Below are 20,067 nucleotides of genomic sequence, written 5' to 3' on the forward strand. Positions count from 1 at the left end.
GTAACTGCATTTACAAAAGACAAAACAATAAGCTTTTCAGCTATTCCTAGCAGGTTAATAAAAGACAATCAGTCTCTTGTTCATACTTTATTGAAACAGCCTCCTGTAGTACAGGAGTCATGCAGAAACGTACTTTCTCTTCCATGTTCTTGACCTCAGGAGCACAAGCTGAGCACAGGAAAGTGAGCTGGCATCTTGATGCATTTTGCATCTAGTTTAGCAGAGGCAGTGAGCCTGGAATGGCGAAGGGATTGTGCAGTGCCATCTGTCTTTTCACAGCTTTATCCCAGTCTTTCATGCTCTATCTCTTAAGGAGTGTGCCAGCTCCCATTGGAATGCATTTGAGGGGAGCCTGGAAAGGGCTGTCAGTGTTCAGGGTGCTGATGGATTAGGGCACCTTTACTACTTTGGGGCTTTTATATCTTTCAAAATCAACCTTTAAAACTTGAGTCAAAAATGAGCCTCTCCCAAAGCTCAGTAACAAGATTTATCCTGGAAAAACGCATGAGCTCCATTTGCATCTCTCCTCTCTGGTCCAGGCTGCAGGGGCTGACCCCTTCCTCTTGGCAGGGATCATATCAGCCCAGTCATTGGCTGAATGCCCCTTCAGTCTCTCTGTCATTAAATAATGATTTTCCCATATGAAAACCAAGCTCTGATGCTACTCAGCTTTGTGCAGGAGACTGGCAGAACTGAGCCAAGTTTTCCTAATGGGCACAGCATTCTGGCAGCCTGGCATATCGGGGCCTTTCTCTCTCCGTGCCTATTGCAGATTTCAACTTGTGCCAAAGACACTAATTTTTTATTCATGTATCAGATCAACTCTCTTCTTTGGGATAATGCCCAGCAAGCCAGAGCAGCATCTGGAGATTACAATCACACATTTATTTTTAAATTCAGTCCTTCTGCACAACTACATTATTTCTGGCTGTGCTGTACTTGTATTATTGTAAATGAGTTGATTTGCTTCTGAAATTCATAAGCTCTTGTTTAATTAATGCACACAGTACATCTGCTGCTTTTTAAAGGGAGAACAGGGCACTGTATATTGCTTGGAGCATGATGGATTCAGAGTTCCCCTTGGCTCTCATTTCTTCTGATTGCAGAAAAGACTATCAGGATTCCAGTAAAATGAGAGGAGCTATCCAAATTGCTTAGCAGTGTGACTGTTCTCATTCTCTTCCATTCCCCACAAAAACATGCCATGGGAAGATGAGTGAATATGCAAAAAGCCTTGTACCTGCCCTGCTGCAACACATCTGCCATCAGGATCCTTTCTGTTGTGTGTTTATTCTGATCACACTGCTGCCCTGTCTTCAGCAGTGCTGAACTTATTCTGAATAACTTTGTACTCCTTACATGCAGCAAATTGTGTTGCAGTCTTGACAGCTAAAATAATTGTAGCTTCGCCGAAGGTGGCTTGTTTTTAAATCTGTTTGAGCATCTCACATCCCAGCAGTGTGATCTCAGGGAGGCTTGTTCACATCACAGGAATGGGAACATACTCATTTTAGCTGTCACTGCTGTAACCTCCTGTTCCTCTTGCTTTTGAAATCGCTGTTTTGACTTTGCAATCTCTATGTCTGCCATAAGTAAGCTGGTTATTTCCCTGTGGATGGTAACCAGGAGAACAGCGCAGTGATTGTGCATGTGTGTATCTTCAGAGAATACATGGCAGTGGGGCACGAGGAGGAGGTATAACACCCTTCGGGAGCGACAGCCAGCAGGATGCTGTCCCTGGAGTAATGTGCTGCTTGCCAAAGTTCTAAAGCTACAGATGAACTGCCCTATTTCCATGAGCCCCACAGTGTGGGACGTCACTGCCCACTTGGGCAGCCACATGCTGCCGTCAGACATGGCCTCGATGAGCAATTGCTGTGGCATGCACTGGTGGCCACCTGGGATTCTGTCTTGGGGCTGGGTAGAGACTTACATTTGTATCATCCCTGACTCCAGGCCAGTAAGCCTATTATCCTGGCTGTTATGGTATTCATTTATCCTACATATTTTATAGACCCCATTCTAATGCTTTTTAAAGTGTTTGAAAACGCCCTGCTAAGTCACTGCTGGGAGTCTGTCCGCAGCTCTCCAGTTGCAACTGGTGATAGCCCAGCAAGGCTGCAGTCTGAATCTGCAGAATCTGGAGAGGAAAAGAAATTCAGGTGTATTGCTTTAGGCTGGTGAGAGAAGAATGTCAGAAAACCTTTTCTGAACCAGGTTATTAGTGCTACACATCTGTTATTTCACTGTTTTATCCCAGACCACTTCCTAGCATGGGGGTGGATTCCTGGGCTTGTTGTCTAAGAATTCCTGTTTCCCTTTCCTTAGTGTCCAGCGGATATGTGACGTCAAGTCTTTGTTGTAAACTTCTGTATTGGCCAGCCTGCACTATACACAAGTGTAATTTTTCAAGGAGATTTGACAGCTAAAAGGAGAAAGCTGGACACATTCTGTATCTTTCTTATTAAGTACAGTTGCTTGGGGTTGTTGGGATAAGTCTGAGGGATAATTTGAATGGTAATAACTTGGCATATGTAACCTCAAGGGAAAAACAGTGGTGAGAGAGTCCTGGTTGCACGATAAATGCAATTTACATCATGGCCACTGAGTTAATTACCTCGGATTACCATTTCTAGTGTGTGCTATGCACATGTTTGGAAGCTCTAATGTGAATCTGGTACATGAGTATGTTAGAAGCCCTCTTGCAGATTTTGATCTTTCCTTTTTTCTTTCCCCTCCCATTTTCCTTTTCCTCTCCTCTTTTTAATACTGTAACATTTGTCCAAATACTTCTATGAAGAAGAAATGGGTAAGCACAGTTTTCTGTAACATTTGAGAGTCAGGTGATGGAAGGAACTCAAATGTTGACAGCCAGAAAGCACAGCAGTGATGTGTGTAACAGAGTGAATCACTGTAAATCTGCTTTTTTTCCCCCGTTTGTTACTCTAGTGCCTTTCCTTTGCTGGTTATTTTAGCTTGGAAATGGCTGTTCTACAAGCAGCAGCCCAGATTTTGACTCCTCCAAAAACCAACATTTTGAGGTGATTGGAATGTGTTAATGAACCCACTCGAAGCTTGGATTTATACAATCTGAAGTATACCAATTAAATGAGGTCATTGTTTGGGGGGCACATTTTACTGGATAGTAAATGTACAGTACAGAGGCACAGTGGATTGATTGGCACAGTTTCTTCACTGGAGAGACAGAAATTATACTCACTGTCAATCATTTATTTGGCCTTCAATTATGACAAAATAACATGGATGAAATTTTGACGTTGTTTTCTGATCTTCTAGTTTACATTCTAGTGTTCTGAGAAATGACCCGGGATCCAGGCGATCTAGTAGCTCCACTATGCTGGATGGAGGAAATATTGGAAAGTTTGAATTTGAGATCACTGACTTCTTCCTCTTCGGTTCTCCCCTGGGTCTGGTTCTTGCACTGCGAAAAACTGTCATTCCAGCTCTTGACAGTAAGTCCTGATGTAAACTGCTGTGTTACCTGAGTAATCGAGTCAAAAAAAACAAATATTTGTAAAGAAAATGTTTATTCTGCCATAAGGAATCAGGTCACCCTATGATCTGGACAATACTGATAATGCTATTCATTTGTCCTTTACTTCCAACTATTAAGAAAACTGGGAAAATTATTGAGTCTGTAAATGTACTGATAAATATTTCAGTTGATTAAAATGGAATAAGAGGAGCTAATAAATCTTCAGTACTTAAAAACAAAACAAAAAAAAAAAAAAAACAATGCCCTCAACAAGTGTCTGCTTTATAGACAAATAACTGCGTGATACTTGAACACTTTTTTCTCCATCTCTTTAGTCTTTCAGCTCAGACCAGCTTGTCAGCAGGTCTATAACCTGTTCCACCCTGCAGACCCATCTGCTTCACGCCTTGAGCCTCTTCTGGAGAGGAAGTTCTACCTTTTGCCCCCCTTTAATATTCCCCGTTACCAGAGGTTCCCACTGGGTGATGGCAATTCTGCTGTTCTGGGTAAGTCACTTTGGATCCCTGTTTAGCTGTCTAAACTTCACATGAAGTTATCAAAGCAATTGGGAATGACAAGAAAGAGAATTGGCCCTGTAACATTAACTTTATTCTTGATTTATCAGAAAAGTAGTTTTTTTTTTTTTTCCAACAAAATCAGTGCCCTGTGGCTCAAATGCCTGTCATTTGTCACACAGAGGCCATCAGCTGCTGAGAGTCAAAATCTGATGAGCTCCCTTTGAAGGTCCATGTTTTACACCCAAGCTGGTGCTTGTTGTTGGGACTGAATGGAACGTGATTAACTTGGCTGAGTTTTAGGACCTTGGTGTTTAGGGGACCAGTGAAGAGTGGAAGGAGCAAAGTCAACAGTAAGATAATGAGATAATTCACTTGGTTGTACCCTTTGTTTTTTCATGGAACCAGCCAAAGGACTGGCTCCTGCAGATGGTCAGGCTGCTGGCAACGCCTTGCCTTTTACACCTTGCCCGTGAGACACTTAGTCTACCTAGGACTCCTCTGCCATTAGGGGCCTTTTCACTTGCTCTACCCCAATTGCAGCAGTAACAATGTCTAAAATGGCTGTGTGCATGTTCTTTTGGCTGGCTAGGTTTCATCTGAAACAATTGTGTCCTGACCATGCCCTGGCTCAGCTCCCATTACATCAGTGCTCCTGCAGTTGATCTAATAAAATGAATTCTATTTCCTACCATCTTCACTTTACTTCTGTGCCTAGACTCTCATGGTCTGTTGCCATTTCAATGCACGCTCTCACTGCAAGGAGTTCTCGGGGAATTTAGCTGCCGCACAAAACTAAATTTGGCCTTTCCATTTCACCTGAAGCTTTAGTTCCTTCCAGAGTAAGGGCTTTGGGGCAAGGAGGACAGTTTCACTGTTTTTTTTTCCCTTGTTAGGAGACATTTAGTGAAAGGCTCCTTAAAGTCAACAGAGTAGCTAGGAGTTTCTACTGTAAAAGAAATCATGCTGGCAAACTGGAGTCAAATGCAAAAGCCACCATCTAGGAAGACTGGGATTGTGTGTTTTGTTTTTTGTTTGTTTTCATTCCCCTCTAACACTCTGGTAAATTTCCACTTACATTATCTGCTTTGTATCTGTATCTTTAAAGATGGTTTCAATTGCTGAATCTGGAGATCTGATTTGTTTAAACAGGCATAAACTTAAATCTGTAATAAGCAAAGCGAATAAATACTTTCTGCAGACCCCACTCGTCAAATTTAGCAAAGATCTTGCTGCAACACTTCTTAAAAATGGATCCACCCACAACTGCATTTGTACTCAGTCCAGTTACAGCAGCTTGGGGAATCTGTGGCAAGTTGGAAAGCAAATTTGTGGGGGTGTATATTCTTGGTATCAGCTGCAAGTAGCCTTAAAAAAAAAAATACATCTTAAACCTGCCTTCTGGTTATCATCCCGTGCTACAGCAGTGAACTCATTGATTTACTGTGCCTCCCTACACCTCTGTTAGGTTGGCTGTGTCTAAGTTTAGAGATAAACTTATACATGACGTAATGGAGAAGAGTGAAATGGCAATTAGCTAAGCTATAGGAAGGGTAGGGCGATTTCAAAACTCTCTCCAGGTTTGAACTGTTATTGTAAGAGATGCTGCTCTGACATGATGAATAAAACTGACCAAAAAAGCAACTTTAAATTCTGACTGTATAAAACAACACCTCTTCATTTGCTTATCATAAAGTAACAGGCTCTTCCTTTCCATTAGAGCCAAAAATGGCCTTGATTTAGGCATTATCTGAAGGGCCGTTCTGACCATGGTTTGCAAAGCCATTAATAACACAGAAGTGCTCATTGTAGGATGCTCCAGAAAAGTTAATTGTTGCTATAATTAAGGTATATGATTTGATGATCATGTGGAATTCAAAAACTCAATTATTACAATTAGTTATGCACAAAATGTTCCATAATGTCACTGTGTGCATTGCCGTGCGCAGATAGCTGGCTTTGTTTTTTACCCCATCCAGGACTCTTAGACTTTTTTCCATTATTTTTTTCCTTGTGCCATCTGCACTAGATGTTGGGTGCCCATTTCACTGCAACCAACTCGCAGAGTGGAATCAAATTCACATCTCTGCTTACTCCTGTGCTCACTGTGTAGGCTGTAAGTCTGATTCAAGTAAATCTTCACATGGAGCATGTATTATTTTTTCTCATTTTTCTCTGGGTCACCTGGCTATTTGTGGATTTAGCTCATTTGGAGAAGCTGCTGAAGAGGCTCCCTTTTCTTTTGGTGTTGAAATACCATCGTTTTGCTCTCATCTGCTACCAGCCAATCTCTCTGATGTGGGTCTGTTTGGAAACCCACCCATGTTTCGTTTCTTTTGCTCTCTTTGAAGGTTGTCCTTTCATTGAAGACCGTTTCCTCATAGTTGAAGTGCTCAGTTGTAATTGTTTGTACGTTAACACTTTGTGGCCACATGTCTGTTGTTCTTTGTCCTTCTGTATTTTTTTTTTTTTTTTTTTTCCCCATCTGCTTCTAGTTGAGACAATCCAGAACAATCCCATCCTCCTCATGGAAAGTAGCCCTCTGGGTGCTGCCCAGCACCAGGACAGCTTCATGGAAACAAGTATCCCCGTTCCCGTACTGAATTGGCAAGATGTTTCCAATAAAAGTGCCGGTTTTGCTGAGTGTGTGTAATCTACACTTTCGTATTGTCTGTGGTGTTGGGTTCTCGGGGTGCTTTTTGGAGATCGTTCTGTTACCTCCTGGAGCTGAAGTCTTCATGCTGTGTCTCAGACTGTGCCACGTGAAATTACTGCTTGGGGTCTGGGAGACCCAGCAGGAAAAGAATGAGTCAGAACCACAGTGCTGAGTTTGGAAGGGAAGACTGGTGCCACATACTTCATTTCTTCCTCCTGTAGTGGCAGCAGTGCTGCTGGAAGAGGCTTTGGCACAGCAGCACAGAGTCTCTGGGTGTCTTGCTCATGTGCAGATCCCACAGGACTGGCCTGGTTGTCTGCAGAGTGCAGCTCCCCAGCACTCAGCCACTCTGTGCTGTGGCCAGCAGTCTAATTAATGCGATGTCAGACCGGATTTTGTCCTTCGGAGTGTTCCGTGTTTGGACAGTCCTTGTGGCTCTGCTGAGTACACTGAATGAGGCTTTCAGACCCCAAGGTGGCTGTGTGTTGGCTTTTTACAGTTAATTTCTTGCCTTCTGCCTTAAAAGCAAAGTTCAATGCATTTGTTTTGCTTTGTTCTACTATGGTAAATGCTGCATGGCCTCATTTATTCTGGTGGCGGCTGGTGCTACAACTGCGATCATAATGAGACTTTTAGTTTTTTCTTTCCCATGTGTCACACGCCCATTCTCACCTTTTTTTTTTTTTTCCTATTCCCAATTGAGAACCCAGTTCTGCTGTCATTTTATTTGTTTCTTTTTAACAAGCTGACCATCGCTGTCCATGAGCGGTGCAATATGTTACGTGGTCATACAGGATGGCAACGTTGCAGACTCTTCCAGATAGGCTCTCCTGTGTCTTCTGAAGGTGCAGGTGATTGATAGGTGTGCAGTTGCTGTGTTAGCTATGATGTTCCGTAACAAAGCAGAGGGAAGGGATCTGGTACTATTAATTAATCCCTTTGGAGGTCACTGATGAAGTGCCATTTAGCTGTCATCTGATACATCCTGCTGTCAGGACAGTACTTTCAGAAGATTCTCTGCTCTTTACTCTGTGTTTCAAGAGCACGATGTGGCCGAGCAGTGCTAGCTTTGACTGCAACAAGTACAGCCTCTGGTCTGCAGGAGCTCCACAACCATGAAAACATAAGGACAGCAGCACTCTGTGTGGCTCTTGATCTCAGGGTAGCAATTGCAGAGTGCCCAGTGCTGGCCAGTGACTGATGCAGGCAAGGCCTGGCTCTGCTGAGCAGCTGGCTGGCTTTTGTGTTTTATTGAACCTTATGTATTTTTGAGTGCTTTCGGCACTCCCTGCTTCTGTGGCACAGCAAATAGCATATACTGAAATCTGCCACTCTGGTACCCCCAGGACTCAACTCGGTGCCAGCAGTACATTAGGAGGATGGCCTGGTGCCGTTCGCTGAGTGCAAAACAATCACTGAGGACATTGACAAATGAGTCCATAAACGAAAAAGTACAGCATAGAAATGAGTGTTAAAAGATCTATAGCTAGGGAAAAAAAAAGTAATTTTGTTTCTTATAGCACCTCTTCTGGAAGTGCAGTAAAATCTTAATTCATCCTGCTCACGTCATTCTCAAAGAGAGCCCCTGTGGTTTCTCAAAGGCAAGAACAGTGTTGCCCCAGGGAATTGGTAGAAAGAATATGCAGAGTTTAGGAAATAAGTTGTTAGGTTTCTGTTGTTTGTTTGTTTGTTTGTTTTCCTGTGAGTCGTGTCCCAGTGTTTCATCTGGAAGTCGCTGTTGCTGCAGCTTTGGGCTGAGGGAGCCTGGCTAGAGGGGCAGCTCTCTGCCCCTGCTTCCTGCCCTGCTGTTTCCTGGCCCTCCTTTTCCTTATAAACTGACATCTTTCAAAGACAGAGGGAACGTAGCATGGGGAAGGGGAGAAATGTGAAAGCAACCCAGGTGGGCTGGGCACGGAAGTGCTGCAGTTGAACTGCACACCATCCCCTAGAGCCAAGCAGGCTTCTGACACCAGTGCAGGCAGTGCTGAATTGAGCAGTTCAGTGACACTAAAACAGACTGGATTTTTGTACAAGTGAAAATCACTGCTGTGGTGACACTGTGGTGGTTTGGAGGGGCTGTGGAAGTTTTTTTGTTTTTTTTTTTTTGGTGAAGATACACTAACAGAGCCAGTGTCATGATCAGGCCAGGCAGCCCCATGTTTGGCCCAGCCTTTCTTCCTGAGTAGCATTGTTGTAGTGCTCTTTAGTGTGTCTTCCAGCTGCTTCCTAATTCAGGCCACAGATGTTTATTTCTAAGGGAGAGGAAAGCAGTTCAGGCTTCACTGGTCGATGCTGGCTAAAACCAGAGCCTGGCACTTTTCCTAGTACAGACAAAACCAAGCTTCTCATCACGTCTGACTGAGTTCAGGGAAGTTGATGGTCATCATCTGTGTTACAGCTGTGCTGGGGCACCCATGTGATGTGATGGAAGAGGATAATTGCAGAAGAATCTCACAGTGTGTACAGGCCAGGGGTAACCTGGAGAGCTGAGAGGGTTGTCCCAGCTCATGCAGCCAGTAGATACCAGCAATGGGACCTGGACCCTTTACCCTATGTGGGTGAATGCAGCCAGCCCGTGGCTTGGCTTGTGTTCTCCAAGTATAGCCTGTCCTTGAGCTGTCTGCTCGTGCTGGTGCTTTCTGCAGTAAGAAAGCCACCCTAGCACATGGGCTCAGAGGTGCTGGTTATGGCCTTGGCAGCCAGCAGCTCAAGGCAAGGTGAAAAGAGGAGGAAAGTGCTGAGAAAGTGATGCTGGTAATGGCCTTTCAGGCACAACGTGGGCAGTGTGCAAAGCTCATCATCAGGGCAGGCTCCCACTGTGGCTCAGATCATCCAGTACACGAAGCTTTTACACAGAGCAGCTTGTGGCCTGATTTTCCCTGCAGAGTACAGAACTCTCTTACCAACACGTGGGTACAGGTTTCTGCTTCGAACGTTCTCTTTCCCTCTGCTGCAGCAGGATTTGTGTGGGCACAGATGCTGGGAACTGAGAGATTGGAGGAAGCAGATCAGTAGCCCCAAGCAAAAAGATCTGTGTTAAAATAAACCAGAAACGCCCTATGTCAACCACATGCTGGGATCAAATCCAGGGATATCTAAAGTGGCTGAAATAGGTGGAGGGTGTTGGTGTGGGGGAGAAATGTGCTTACGTTCCCTGTGGCATTGCTGCCCAGGAGGACACCAACCTTTGCCCTGTCTTAAAAAAAGTTCAGATGCTGCTACTCAAGTACAGCAGAGATTGGGCAACATTAAAAGAGTAGTGAGTAGCTTCGCTTGTGCATGTTACTGTCACACCTGTGCTGCCTGCTACGGAGTACACTTGGTACTGGCACAATAAATCTTCTGCACTGCAGAATCAAGGGATATCCCAGAGGCATAGAATTTGGCCTCACTGCATCCGCAGAAGGGTGGGTGCTGGTACCACTGGTAGAGGGGGAAAACTGAAATGCAGAGATTTTATCTTGACTTCCAGCATCTCTTGGTTTTGCCATTTGAGGGCAGTTTCCCTCTGATACATGTATACAGTCCACAGACTTGAAATCCTCTGCTCTGTATTGATGTACTAGAGGGTTAAGGCACACTTGGTAAACCTCAGGTTGGGATTTAAAACGCAGGCTTGCAGCTGTACGAAAGAAGCTCTGTTTTCACAGAGTCTGAGTGCTCCCCGATTCACCAGCACCGCCTGAAGATGTAAGTGCTCAGCACTCCTTTCTCTCAATAGCCCTTGCTTCAATTTAATGAGTGTTGGCTGTATCAATCAGCAATAAAACACAAGTTCAAATTTAATCCCTGCCAGGCATGAAATGTTTTCTTGGTACTTTTTGTATTAACACTTCTGTCTTGGAGATATTTTAGTCTAAATGTTGCAAGAAAACAAATATCCCTTTTTAAATGTTGTTTTTAATTGTTCTCCCTCCCCTGATTATTTTGTCTCTGTGGATATATATAAGTTGTATATATTCACACCTGTGTGTATGACACATGCTTCTGTTATAGCTGCTTAAGTAAGTCTGCCTGGATTATTTTGTTTGGCACTTTGGATTTGGTTGGGTTTTTTGAGCTAATTATTTTGCTTTCCTCAATCAAAGGCCACTCTCCAGCCGCATGCCTCTTTGCTTGCTGCGGTGTTTGCTTTCTTTCCAAACTAGAGCTCCGATGAAATGTTTTTCATTCAGATCAGCTTTGAAAGGTTTTTGCATCTATGGGCCTTGTTTTCCTCCTCTTCCTCCTCTCGAGTTCATCTTGCCCAGTCTCTGTCTGTTGGTCTAATATTTTGATTTCCCTGTTTCAACTTTGTAGCAGATGTTGTTCAGTCTCATGGTGCCGTCTTCATGGAAAGCGCGTCCCTGTCCACCCCCATTTCAGCCCCTCAGTTCAGGGGCTTCCGGAGAGCCAGTGAGATCAGCATTGCCAGCCAGGTCTCAGGAATGGCAGACAGTTACACTGCTTCCAACATAGCCAACAGTAAGTGTTTCACCCCCTCCAACACCACTGCTGTCTCAGCACCACACCCTGAGCTGGCCTGCTTCAGGTCAGAGCCACGCAGCTTCTGTCTGTCCGTCTGTCTGTCTGGGGTATGCTTTCCATTAATAACAAAAACTTGTTCACCTGGTTTTGTCATAGCAGTGCGTGTTACCGTCTGCCCTGGAGGAACCAGATGGTAATACAGGAGTCAGTGCTGCCTTACGCATGTTGGACTGTGCTGCTGATCGTGGTGTAAATGGTTCAAAATAATAAGAATTGATAACTCTGAGCATTGTTTGGCTGCTGTGTGTGGTGAGGGTTGATCCAAAGGGATGGTTGTGCACTGCTGTTGCTGAGTCTGGCAGAACAAGTCAGGATCAGCGCAATAAAGGCAGTGAGGCACTGCACAGGGTGCCCAGAGGGGTGGTGGTTCCCCGTCCCTGCAGACACCCACGGTCAGGGGATGGGGCTGTGAGCACTGATGGAGCTGTGGGTGTCCCTGTGCACTGCAGGCAGTGAGAACAGGTGGCCTTTGGGGGTCCCTTCCAACTCAAACAGTTCTATGATTCTAGATCTATAATGCAGGGTGGTGTGCAGCTTGATGCTGATCAGTAAATGTGATCCACAGAAGCAGGGGACAAATCAGCCTTTCTATAATGCTGGAAGGGGGAAAGGGATCAGGTTGTTTATTACTTGGCACTGAAAACTGAGCTTTTTTGTAGCCTAGAGGGCAGCTCCAAGAGTCAGTGAGTTCTGACCTGTGTCCCAGAGCAAAGGGAGAAGAAAATAATAGTTTTGATTTTCAATAAAAACTTGTATAACTTTCTAGCAAATACCATAAGGAACAGCAGCCTTTGCTAACAGTTCAGCCTGTTCTTATTTGAGCTGGAGTGTGAATTTAACAGCACAAGTCCTAAGGGACTGCTGAAAACCAAACAACCTTAAAAACCAAAAAGACTTCAGCCTGTACTTTTGCCCCAGAAAGTGGTGAAAACTTAAGAGATGCTCCATTCCCAACACACTGTATTACAGGGCTTTGAATGACTCACTTCATAATTAATTACCGAGCTTAATAACGCTCCCCAAGGGAAATGTGAGCTGCTGAAAGGCTGCGGGCGCCGGGCAGAGGTTTCTGCCCTGTTTGAGATGACCTCTGCAGGAAGAAAACACTTGCCTTTGCACGAAGGAGGTTTTGTTCCTCAGCAAGAGCTTTTGGAGGATGGAGCTGGTGTTGCCTGCAGCATGTGTGCTGTATTAAGTGTGATTCCTGTTTTGATTTTTGTTTGTTTTTGTATTTATTTTACTTTTTAGAAACCAAACACCACCTTAACCATTGTAGAGGGTTTAGCCTTCTGTCCCTACTCGCACTCCCTCACAAATCCCCCACCCAAACCTCATCCAAGAGACACAGGCAGCATAAACACGAAGTCCCTTCAAAGGGAAGGAAACCCAAAGGGCCATCGAGTCAGGATGCAGACTATGCTCTTCGGATACCTGACATGGACATCAGAAAAGGTATTCTGGAGAGACCTGCTCCAACCAACCTCCTCTCTCACTCAGTGGCCACACTTCGCAAGAAATCTTTCTGCTTTCACTGAGGCACTTGCAATTTCTGGTTGCATTTTAACAAGTACTTCTGTCACTCTGTTCCAAAGGACAGTCATATCACTGCTAACACCTGGCAGGAGCTTTTCTAGGCAAAACTTTGGGGCAACGCTTCTGCCTCCACTGCCCTCATACTGTCTTTTGAGCATGGAAGAATAAATCCTCTCTGCTTTGTGCAAAGACTCTGAAGTTACCCAAGCTGGGGAATTGCACATGAAGTGAAAGGCTGGGATATGACCAGGAACTGCCAGCTGGGAAGGCAGGGAGCCAGAAGTGGCTGCAAGGAGGTGCACATGTGATCTGGAAAAGCCGTGTTGATCCAGCAATGCCCTCCTCCTCTTCCAGGAGGAACCTCTTCAGAAACTCAGGGACTATTAGGATGGACCCCCATGATTGTCCCCAGTGGGCATTTGGCACACCAGAGCTGGGCATAGGGATGTGCTGATGCTGTCAGTCTCTATGCTTTGCTGTGATATAGCAAGTCTCTGGAAGTGGCTTCTTAAATAAGTTCATCATCTGGGTTCATCACCAACTAGCTTTCCTTTAACAAGAGGGTTTTGTTGGATTGTACCTTATATCTGGCAGCCTTCCTGGAAGTCCATAAAAACTGGTCACAGAGAAAACCAGGTTTGAGGAAAAAGGCTATCAAAGCCCCAGCTTGCAATCTGCATGCAAACACAGCTCTTCCTCTTGCTGTCTTGACCAGGTTCATCTTCTCTTTCCATGGCTGTTCTTCCAGGCTGGAATGTGCAGGAGTCAAGGACTCCACTGCCATAAGGGTGGAGGCTTTGGGCTGAAATGTGCTTGTTATGAGCTGGAAAGGATGTGCACGTGGGCAGAGTTCAGAGCAGTGCTGAAGTGTGATGGTGTTCCACCTGAGTATGGCAGCTGCCACTCACTTATGCCTGAGCTGTTGACTCTGGGGGAAGAAACTTTTTTCTATGTTTTCTTTAACCTTGCTCACCCAAACAGTGCATTTTTAAGTCCCCTGTGCAGGGGAGTACCAGAACCTCTGGATGCTTTCTTCATAGCCTGCACTCCTGAAGGGAGGGTAGACATCTGCTACCTGCAGTTTGGTAGTCTGGGAGGGCAACAAGGACTTGCTGGGGGATTGCCTGTCCTTGCAGCACATGCCAAAGTACCCTGCCTCGTGGTGGACTCCATATCTCACATGGACTTCCAGTATTCTGATCCTGTGCAGTGTGGCCAAGATCTGGATGCTGAAGTCTTTCATTCCTTGGTGAAGGAGTTTGAAGCAGGATTGGAGATAATCTGGGCATATGCTGCAGTGGGCAAAATACACACACGTCCTTCCTCTCCTATCTCCAGAGGAGAGTTTTGTCTTCTAGTTTGGCACAGGGATTCCCAGGCTGCATGTGAGCCTTGGGTCCCTCTCCTGGAGTCTGAACTAGTGGCCAGTTAATAGCTGCCCTCTGGTGCCTTCCTATCTCCTTAAAATAAGGAGAGCTCAAGTGCTGCTGCCCCCACGTGTTCCTCCCTTGGTCTGGGCAGGCACTGAGCCCTGGGTTGGTTGGTGTCTCTTAACAGTGTGACCAGCAAGGGAGCAACCTCCCCGTACCTGGTGCCAGGATCCAGAGCCCTGGGACAGAGACCGTGTGTGTGGCCAAACCTGCTCTGTCTAAACAGGTCTTTTGCTTCCAGTTGCTGCCAAGTGGTGGGGAACCAAAAGGATCGACTACGCTCTCTACTGTCCTGACGCTCTGACAGCTTTCCCTACGGTCGCCTTGCCGCATCTCTTCCACGCCAGCTACTGGGAGTCCACAGACGTCGTCTCCTTCCTGCTGAGACAGGTCTTCCCACCCCTGCTGTCCCCTGGGTCCTCTTTCTGCTGTGGGAAGAAGGGAAAAAAGGGGAGGGGATTTCTTTGTTTTTCCATTGTGATTCCCGTAACTCTTGGCTGCTGCAGGTCCATCTTCTCCCCTTTCTTTTTGTTTCTAACCTGTACTGCTAGCAGAGCCATGCAAAACTATTGGACGTATGCTGTTTGATGTGTTCAGTTTGGGCCCAGGTTTTGTTATCAGAGCAGATTTTAGACAGTCTGACCAAGGAGCCTTGAGGTGAGCCTGGGGTTGTTTCCCATGAGATCCCAGCAGCAGAAGATGGTGGTTCTTCTTTCTTGCAAGTGAACTGTTCTGTGTGTGTGACTTTGGGTCTCTAGTCTGAAACTTAAAAGAAATTTCTTGGTGTGTAAATATAAAAAATATAGTAAAACCGAAGAAGTTTTGTATTAATTTAACATGAGTTGGTAGATAGGGTGGGTTCTCAGTTTTGGCTTTCTAAGTTACCATGGGGGATTTCGTTTTCATTTCTCTAATACAAAGCAGTTTTCCTAGGGTTAGGTAAATGGGAGCTTCTGGAGCCTGACACCTCAGGCTCTGTCAACCTAACTTTGGCCTGAGAGTTCAATTTACTGTTTAAATTATGTTCTTTCCTAAGACAGAGATTTTTTTCTTCAGCTCCTGGGAGATGAGGGGGAGCTTTATTCTTTGCAAAGTATGAACCTCCTTAAGGAAAGGTACTTAAGAGCATAGAAATAGTGAAAAGAAAACTAAAACCAGGAGTGTTGCCCACTACGGTGCTTGGGCTTGCTTTGTGTTAGCTCAGCTGTTAAGCTGTCCCCGCTCTCTCTCAGCCTCCTGCACTGCAGCTTCAATTATTTATGACTCTGTTGGCAAACTTTCTTTCAGTGCTTTTCAAAATTGTGTGGGAACCATAAACAGCAGAGATGTCAGTGCTGGAGGCAGCAGAGCTGTAGCAGTAATCCAGAGAGACCCTTTCTTCTCCTGCTGTATCTAACCCAGCAAGATTTATGCTTGCCGGATAGCTGCTGTGAAACCACGTCGAACTTAACCTAACGGGGACAAAGAGAGCAAGAGACCCATAATTGTGCATAGTGGGAACAGTCATCACAGTGTCATACGCAAAATGCACCACTGGGTTTAGCCCAAACCTGGGTCTGTAGCTCAGCGTGGCACTTCATATCCTGCTGCTTTCCATCCGTTCTCAGCCTGCTGATGACTGCCTCTGTGGTGTGGCATCCCTCCTCCTCTGGTGCCTGTCTCTGTTGACTCATTTTTGTCTTGAAACTCTAATTTTTCACATTCTTTGTCCTCTTGCTGTCCTTATAGAATGCCGAGCCATTTCTTCCCCTAATAAGGACTTGTTTCTAATCTCTGGACAAGGCAGAAAATTGTTGAATAGTTTTATTCTCCAAAGACTGAATCTTGCTAAAACAAGCCCAAATGAGACTCAAAATAGGTTCCTGATCTAAATAATTTTCAGTAAAATTTGTTATTCTGTTTACCTTGGATTTCCATGAAATCCCTTCCCAGCAAGCACATCTTCCCTGCATCCTTTTTCTGTTTCCCTGGAGTTAAAACAGCTTCAGCTCTGCAAAGCGAGCTGTCCTATTCTAGACTACCACAGCCTGGGCAGCTGGAGAGCTCCTGGCCACACAGGCTGTGTAAAAGAGCCCGCACATAAGAGACTCCTTACTATTTTGGAGGGTCAGGATCACTAAGGACTACTGCCAGTTATGGAGTTTTCTTGCAGGGTCACCTCCCAGTCTTACAGCAGCCTTTGAGATACCAATTAGCCTTTGAGATCTGTGGTGTTCAACTCTGAGTGGAAAGGGGAGAGTAGGAGCAATGTAGGTGGGACTAGTGAATGCCTGGAGGAAGGACAGGGCTCTGTTGCAGAGCTCTTCCTGCTGTGTTTGAATCAGCTTTGTGCCTCCTGACAGTCTCACCCTCCTTTTTTACCTGCATCCCAGCTAGGATTAAGGCAGTGGTGGCTACAGGCTTTGCTAGTTCAAAAGAAAACTATTTTCCCTTTACTTATGGGAGGAAGTTCTAAAACCTGCTAGCTGATGAACCAAAAGCCCAGCAGGTAAACTTAGGCTATCTCTGTCCAGGCATCATCCTTAGGCAGAGTTGGGTGGGGAGATGAAGGGAGTTCAGGCAGGAGAAGGGGCACTGTACAAGTGACTGATCTGTTGGTGGGCTCTGTCCTCCCACAGGTGATGAGGCACGAGAACTCGAGCGTGTTGGAGCTGGATGGGAAGGAGGTGTCTGTCTTCACCCCCTCCAAGCCCCGTGAGAAGTGGCTGCGCAAGAGGACACACGTGAAGCTGCGGGTAAGGGGCTGTTCCTGCAGCAGCAGGGAGCACTGTCACATAGGAGGGCTGAGAGTTGTGGATGAACTGGAAGGAGAAATCCACACTCTGATTTGCCTGGTTGTGTTTGGCATTTCCCTGTGGGATGTTTCATCAATGAATTCATGAAACTGACCCTTTGGTTTTGCTTTTTTCTTTTTTCCTTCTTGACTTGTGTAGAATGTCACAGCCAACCACAGGATAAATGACACCATTGCTAATGAAGATGGGCCTCAGACCCTGACTGGAAGGTTTATGTACGGTCCATTAGATATGGTCACACTCACAGGAGAAAAGGTACCATCTACTATGGGGGTTGTGCACCGTGTGCTGAAAAGAATGGGGAACAGGGACAGGCAACACTGGTCATTGCTCCCTCACTGCCTGCATGGGCTCGCTGCCCTGGGCCAGGCTTCCCTGCTTCAACTTGTGTGGTGCCTTCTACCAGGAACAGCACGGAGCACAAAGTCTCATCCCTGCATCACAGTGCTCCATTGCTTCTCAGCTCAGATCTAGCAAGGCACAGAGGGTGGAAGCAGGACCCAGGCCAAAGGGGCTTGGATGGAAGGTCCTCACTCTTGGCCTGTTTTACTGTTCGTCAGTATCTTCAGTGCTGTGTTTAACCCAGACTCACTGTCTTCCCAGGTGGACATTCACATCATGACCCAGCCACCATCAGGAGAGTGGGTTTATTTTGACACTGAGATCAGCAACAGCAGTGGCAGAATTTCTTATGTCATCCCTGAAAACCGGCGCTTGGGCATTGGCGTGTACCCCGTCAAGATGGTGGTCAGGTGAGGTACCTTGGGTGGCCATGGCTTAGTTTGTGATAGGATACAGTAGGCTTGAAACATGCCATGTGGGCTGCATGACAAAGCCATAGACCTTTTACCCACAACAAAAGAGAAATTTGATACCTAGAATGTGATGCCTCCTTGTGTGGCAGCTCTGATTATTGAATGTGATCAGAGCCTTGTTTGCTAGAAACAGGAACAAAACTGTGCTCTGCAGCTGTAAGAGGGAGATCTGTGTTTTATTCTGCCTCTTACATCATCAAAAGAATGGTAATTGAGCTCTGGTTGCAGAAGCAGGCCTTTTGCGGCTGTAGGTGAATGGCCTTGCTGTCTCTTGCAAAACTGCACAATGAGTGTATTTTAAATGATATAGACTTGTCCTTGAAGGACAGAACTTTGTACTCAGGGTAATTTACAGCCTAAGAGGTTCCAGCTGAGTTCTGGTTGCTGGCACTTTGAGTCACTGAAGTACACTGACTGTAGGGCTCCAGAGCACAGTTTTCAGCCACACTTTAACACACAGTCCTTCCTGCACTCTCCATCGCTGCTGTAACTGAGGGTGGCATAGCTCTTACAGGCTTTGGGGCAGGTTTGGGTGCTGCTCAGGGCTTCGGTGCACTTCAGTACTCAGAGATAACTTCTGAAAGAACCTCAGTATATCAAGGACTGGAAGTACCCATTTCCCTTCCAGGGGTGACCACACGTATGCAGACAGCTACATCACAGTTCTGCCAAAGGGGACAGAGTTTGTGGTGTTCAGCATCGATGGCTCCTTTGCTGCCAGTGTATCCATCATGGGCAGCGACCCCAAAGTCCGTGCCGGAGCAGTTGACGTTGTCAGGTGAGCAGCAGGGGCTGGGGCGGTTGGTTTGTTTTGACCATAGCATTGCTCTAGGTCTGTAATCCATGGGTCTGTGGATTTTCTTCTAGGCACTGGCAAGACCTTGGCTACCTCATTATCTATGTCACGGGCCGCCCCGACATGCAGAAGCAGAGGGTGGTAGCGTGGTTAGCACAGCACAACTTCCCCCATGGGATCGTCTCATTCTGCGATGGGCTCGTTCACGACCCACTGCGGCACAAGGCCAACTTCTTGAAATCCCTCATCACAGATGTAAGTCTGCATCTGCTGAAATATGATCGTAGCACAGGTGGAGATTGCTGCTCATCCAATTGCCCCTGTCAGCACCAGTCTCTTGGCAGCAATGTGGCCCGCAGTAGAAGATTAATCTCTGTTCATTTTATTTTCATCCTTTTATTGCTCCACAAACTGTCCGTGCTGTTAAATTGTGTCATTTCTGCTCTGCACTGTTCCATTTCATCACAGGTTCTTCCAATACTAAATGCCAAGTGAAACAGAGGGAGCAGTGCCTCCCGTTCCCTCCTCAGGTGCTTTATTCACCTGTTCGGTGCTTCTCTGTCTGCCCATCATGTAGTCTGCTGCTCTGAGGTGCCCTTTGAAGGGAATAGGGAATGGCCTTGCACCACCCAACCTGGAGAGATGCGCAGAGCATCTCCCAGATATTCAGTCCTAGGGAGGTCTTAATGTCACTCTGCCCAGACGCTCAGAAAACGTTTGGATAAAGCAGGCTTTTCTCTGTCAGACAAGTGGATTAACTGTTAGCGTCCAGAGCATGTGTGTCCTGCCTTGAACAGTACTGATGAGGGCTTTGTCTAGGAGCTGCCTTTGCTCTCTGCCCTCAGAGGCAGTGTATTTTGCTGCCTGTCCCTTCTCCCTCTGTCCTGCAGCACTGAGTATCTGTATTGCATGTGGCAGCACGGCCACTGGAGGGGCACGCTGCGTGCTAATGCTGGCTGTGCAGGGGATTGCAAAGCTCTCTTCTCCCCCACTGACAAGCAGGCAGCCAAGTGTGCACCATCCCTGCCCCCTGTGGACCTCAAGGAAAGGCAGCAAGGACAGATCTGCTTTGCTGTTACTCCTCTTGTTCTGGCCTGTAAACATCCTCAGCTCTGTTAATTAATGCTTTGCTCAGCGATGCATTATCCAGCTGGGAACTTACATAAGTTATTGACCTAAGATTCCCACAAATGCTATTAAAAAACAACAAACCCTGCCTGTTGAGCAGCATGGAGCGCCCATATGTTCTGACCGCGTGCTGCTTTTTCTCTCTGCAGCTCCACATGAGGATCCATGCGGCATATGGATCCACCAAGGACATCTCTGTGTACAGCTCCATCAGCCTCCCGCCCACACACATCTACATTGTTGGCCGACCCACCAAGAAGCTGCAAAGCCAGTGTCAGGTAGGAGCCAGCTGGTCTGAGCCCTGCAGGTGCTGCCCAAAAAGCCATGGGCTTACTGTTGGAGGGGACACAACAGGAACTTGGTCACCCTAGAACTG

General features: G+C 46.2%; 1 protein-coding gene across 9 annotated transcripts in view; it reads left to right on the top strand.

Annotated features, from left to right (window-relative positions):
- The window catches only part of PITPNM2 (phosphatidylinositol transfer protein membrane associated 2), a 116,310-nt gene that overhangs the window by 89,729 nt on the left and 6,514 nt on the right, over positions 1 to 20,067 (top strand). For 6 of the 9 annotated variants that reach the window (XM_085238403.1, XM_085238409.1, XM_085238404.1 and 3 more), the window contains 12 exons: positions 3,298 to 3,473; positions 3,832 to 4,002; positions 6,507 to 6,656; positions 10,967 to 11,131; positions 12,443 to 12,646; positions 14,399 to 14,547; positions 16,776 to 16,892; positions 17,091 to 17,207; positions 17,556 to 17,704; positions 18,396 to 18,545; positions 18,635 to 18,818; positions 19,841 to 19,969. In XM_085238403.1, the coding sequence (XP_085094529.1) occupies positions 3,298 to 3,473; positions 3,832 to 4,002; positions 6,507 to 6,656; positions 10,967 to 11,131; positions 12,443 to 12,646; positions 14,399 to 14,547; positions 16,776 to 16,892; positions 17,091 to 17,207; positions 17,556 to 17,704; positions 18,396 to 18,545; positions 18,635 to 18,818; positions 19,841 to 19,969 (1,861 nt within the window). The remainder of the gene's footprint in view (positions 1 to 3,297; positions 3,474 to 3,831; positions 4,003 to 6,506; positions 6,657 to 10,966; positions 11,132 to 12,442; positions 12,647 to 14,398; positions 14,548 to 16,775; positions 16,893 to 17,090; positions 17,208 to 17,555; positions 17,705 to 18,395; positions 18,546 to 18,634; positions 18,819 to 19,840; positions 19,970 to 20,067) is intronic. The other 3 variants (XM_085238411.1, XM_085238410.1, XM_085238412.1) reach the window with 3 other exon arrangements.

The sequence above is a fragment of the Meleagris gallopavo genome, chromosome 17 (assembly GCF_905368555.1).
Source record: "Meleagris gallopavo chromosome 17, MGAL_WU_HG_1.1, whole genome shotgun sequence".
Lineage (NCBI taxonomy): Eukaryota > Metazoa > Chordata > Aves > Galliformes > Phasianidae > Meleagris > Meleagris gallopavo.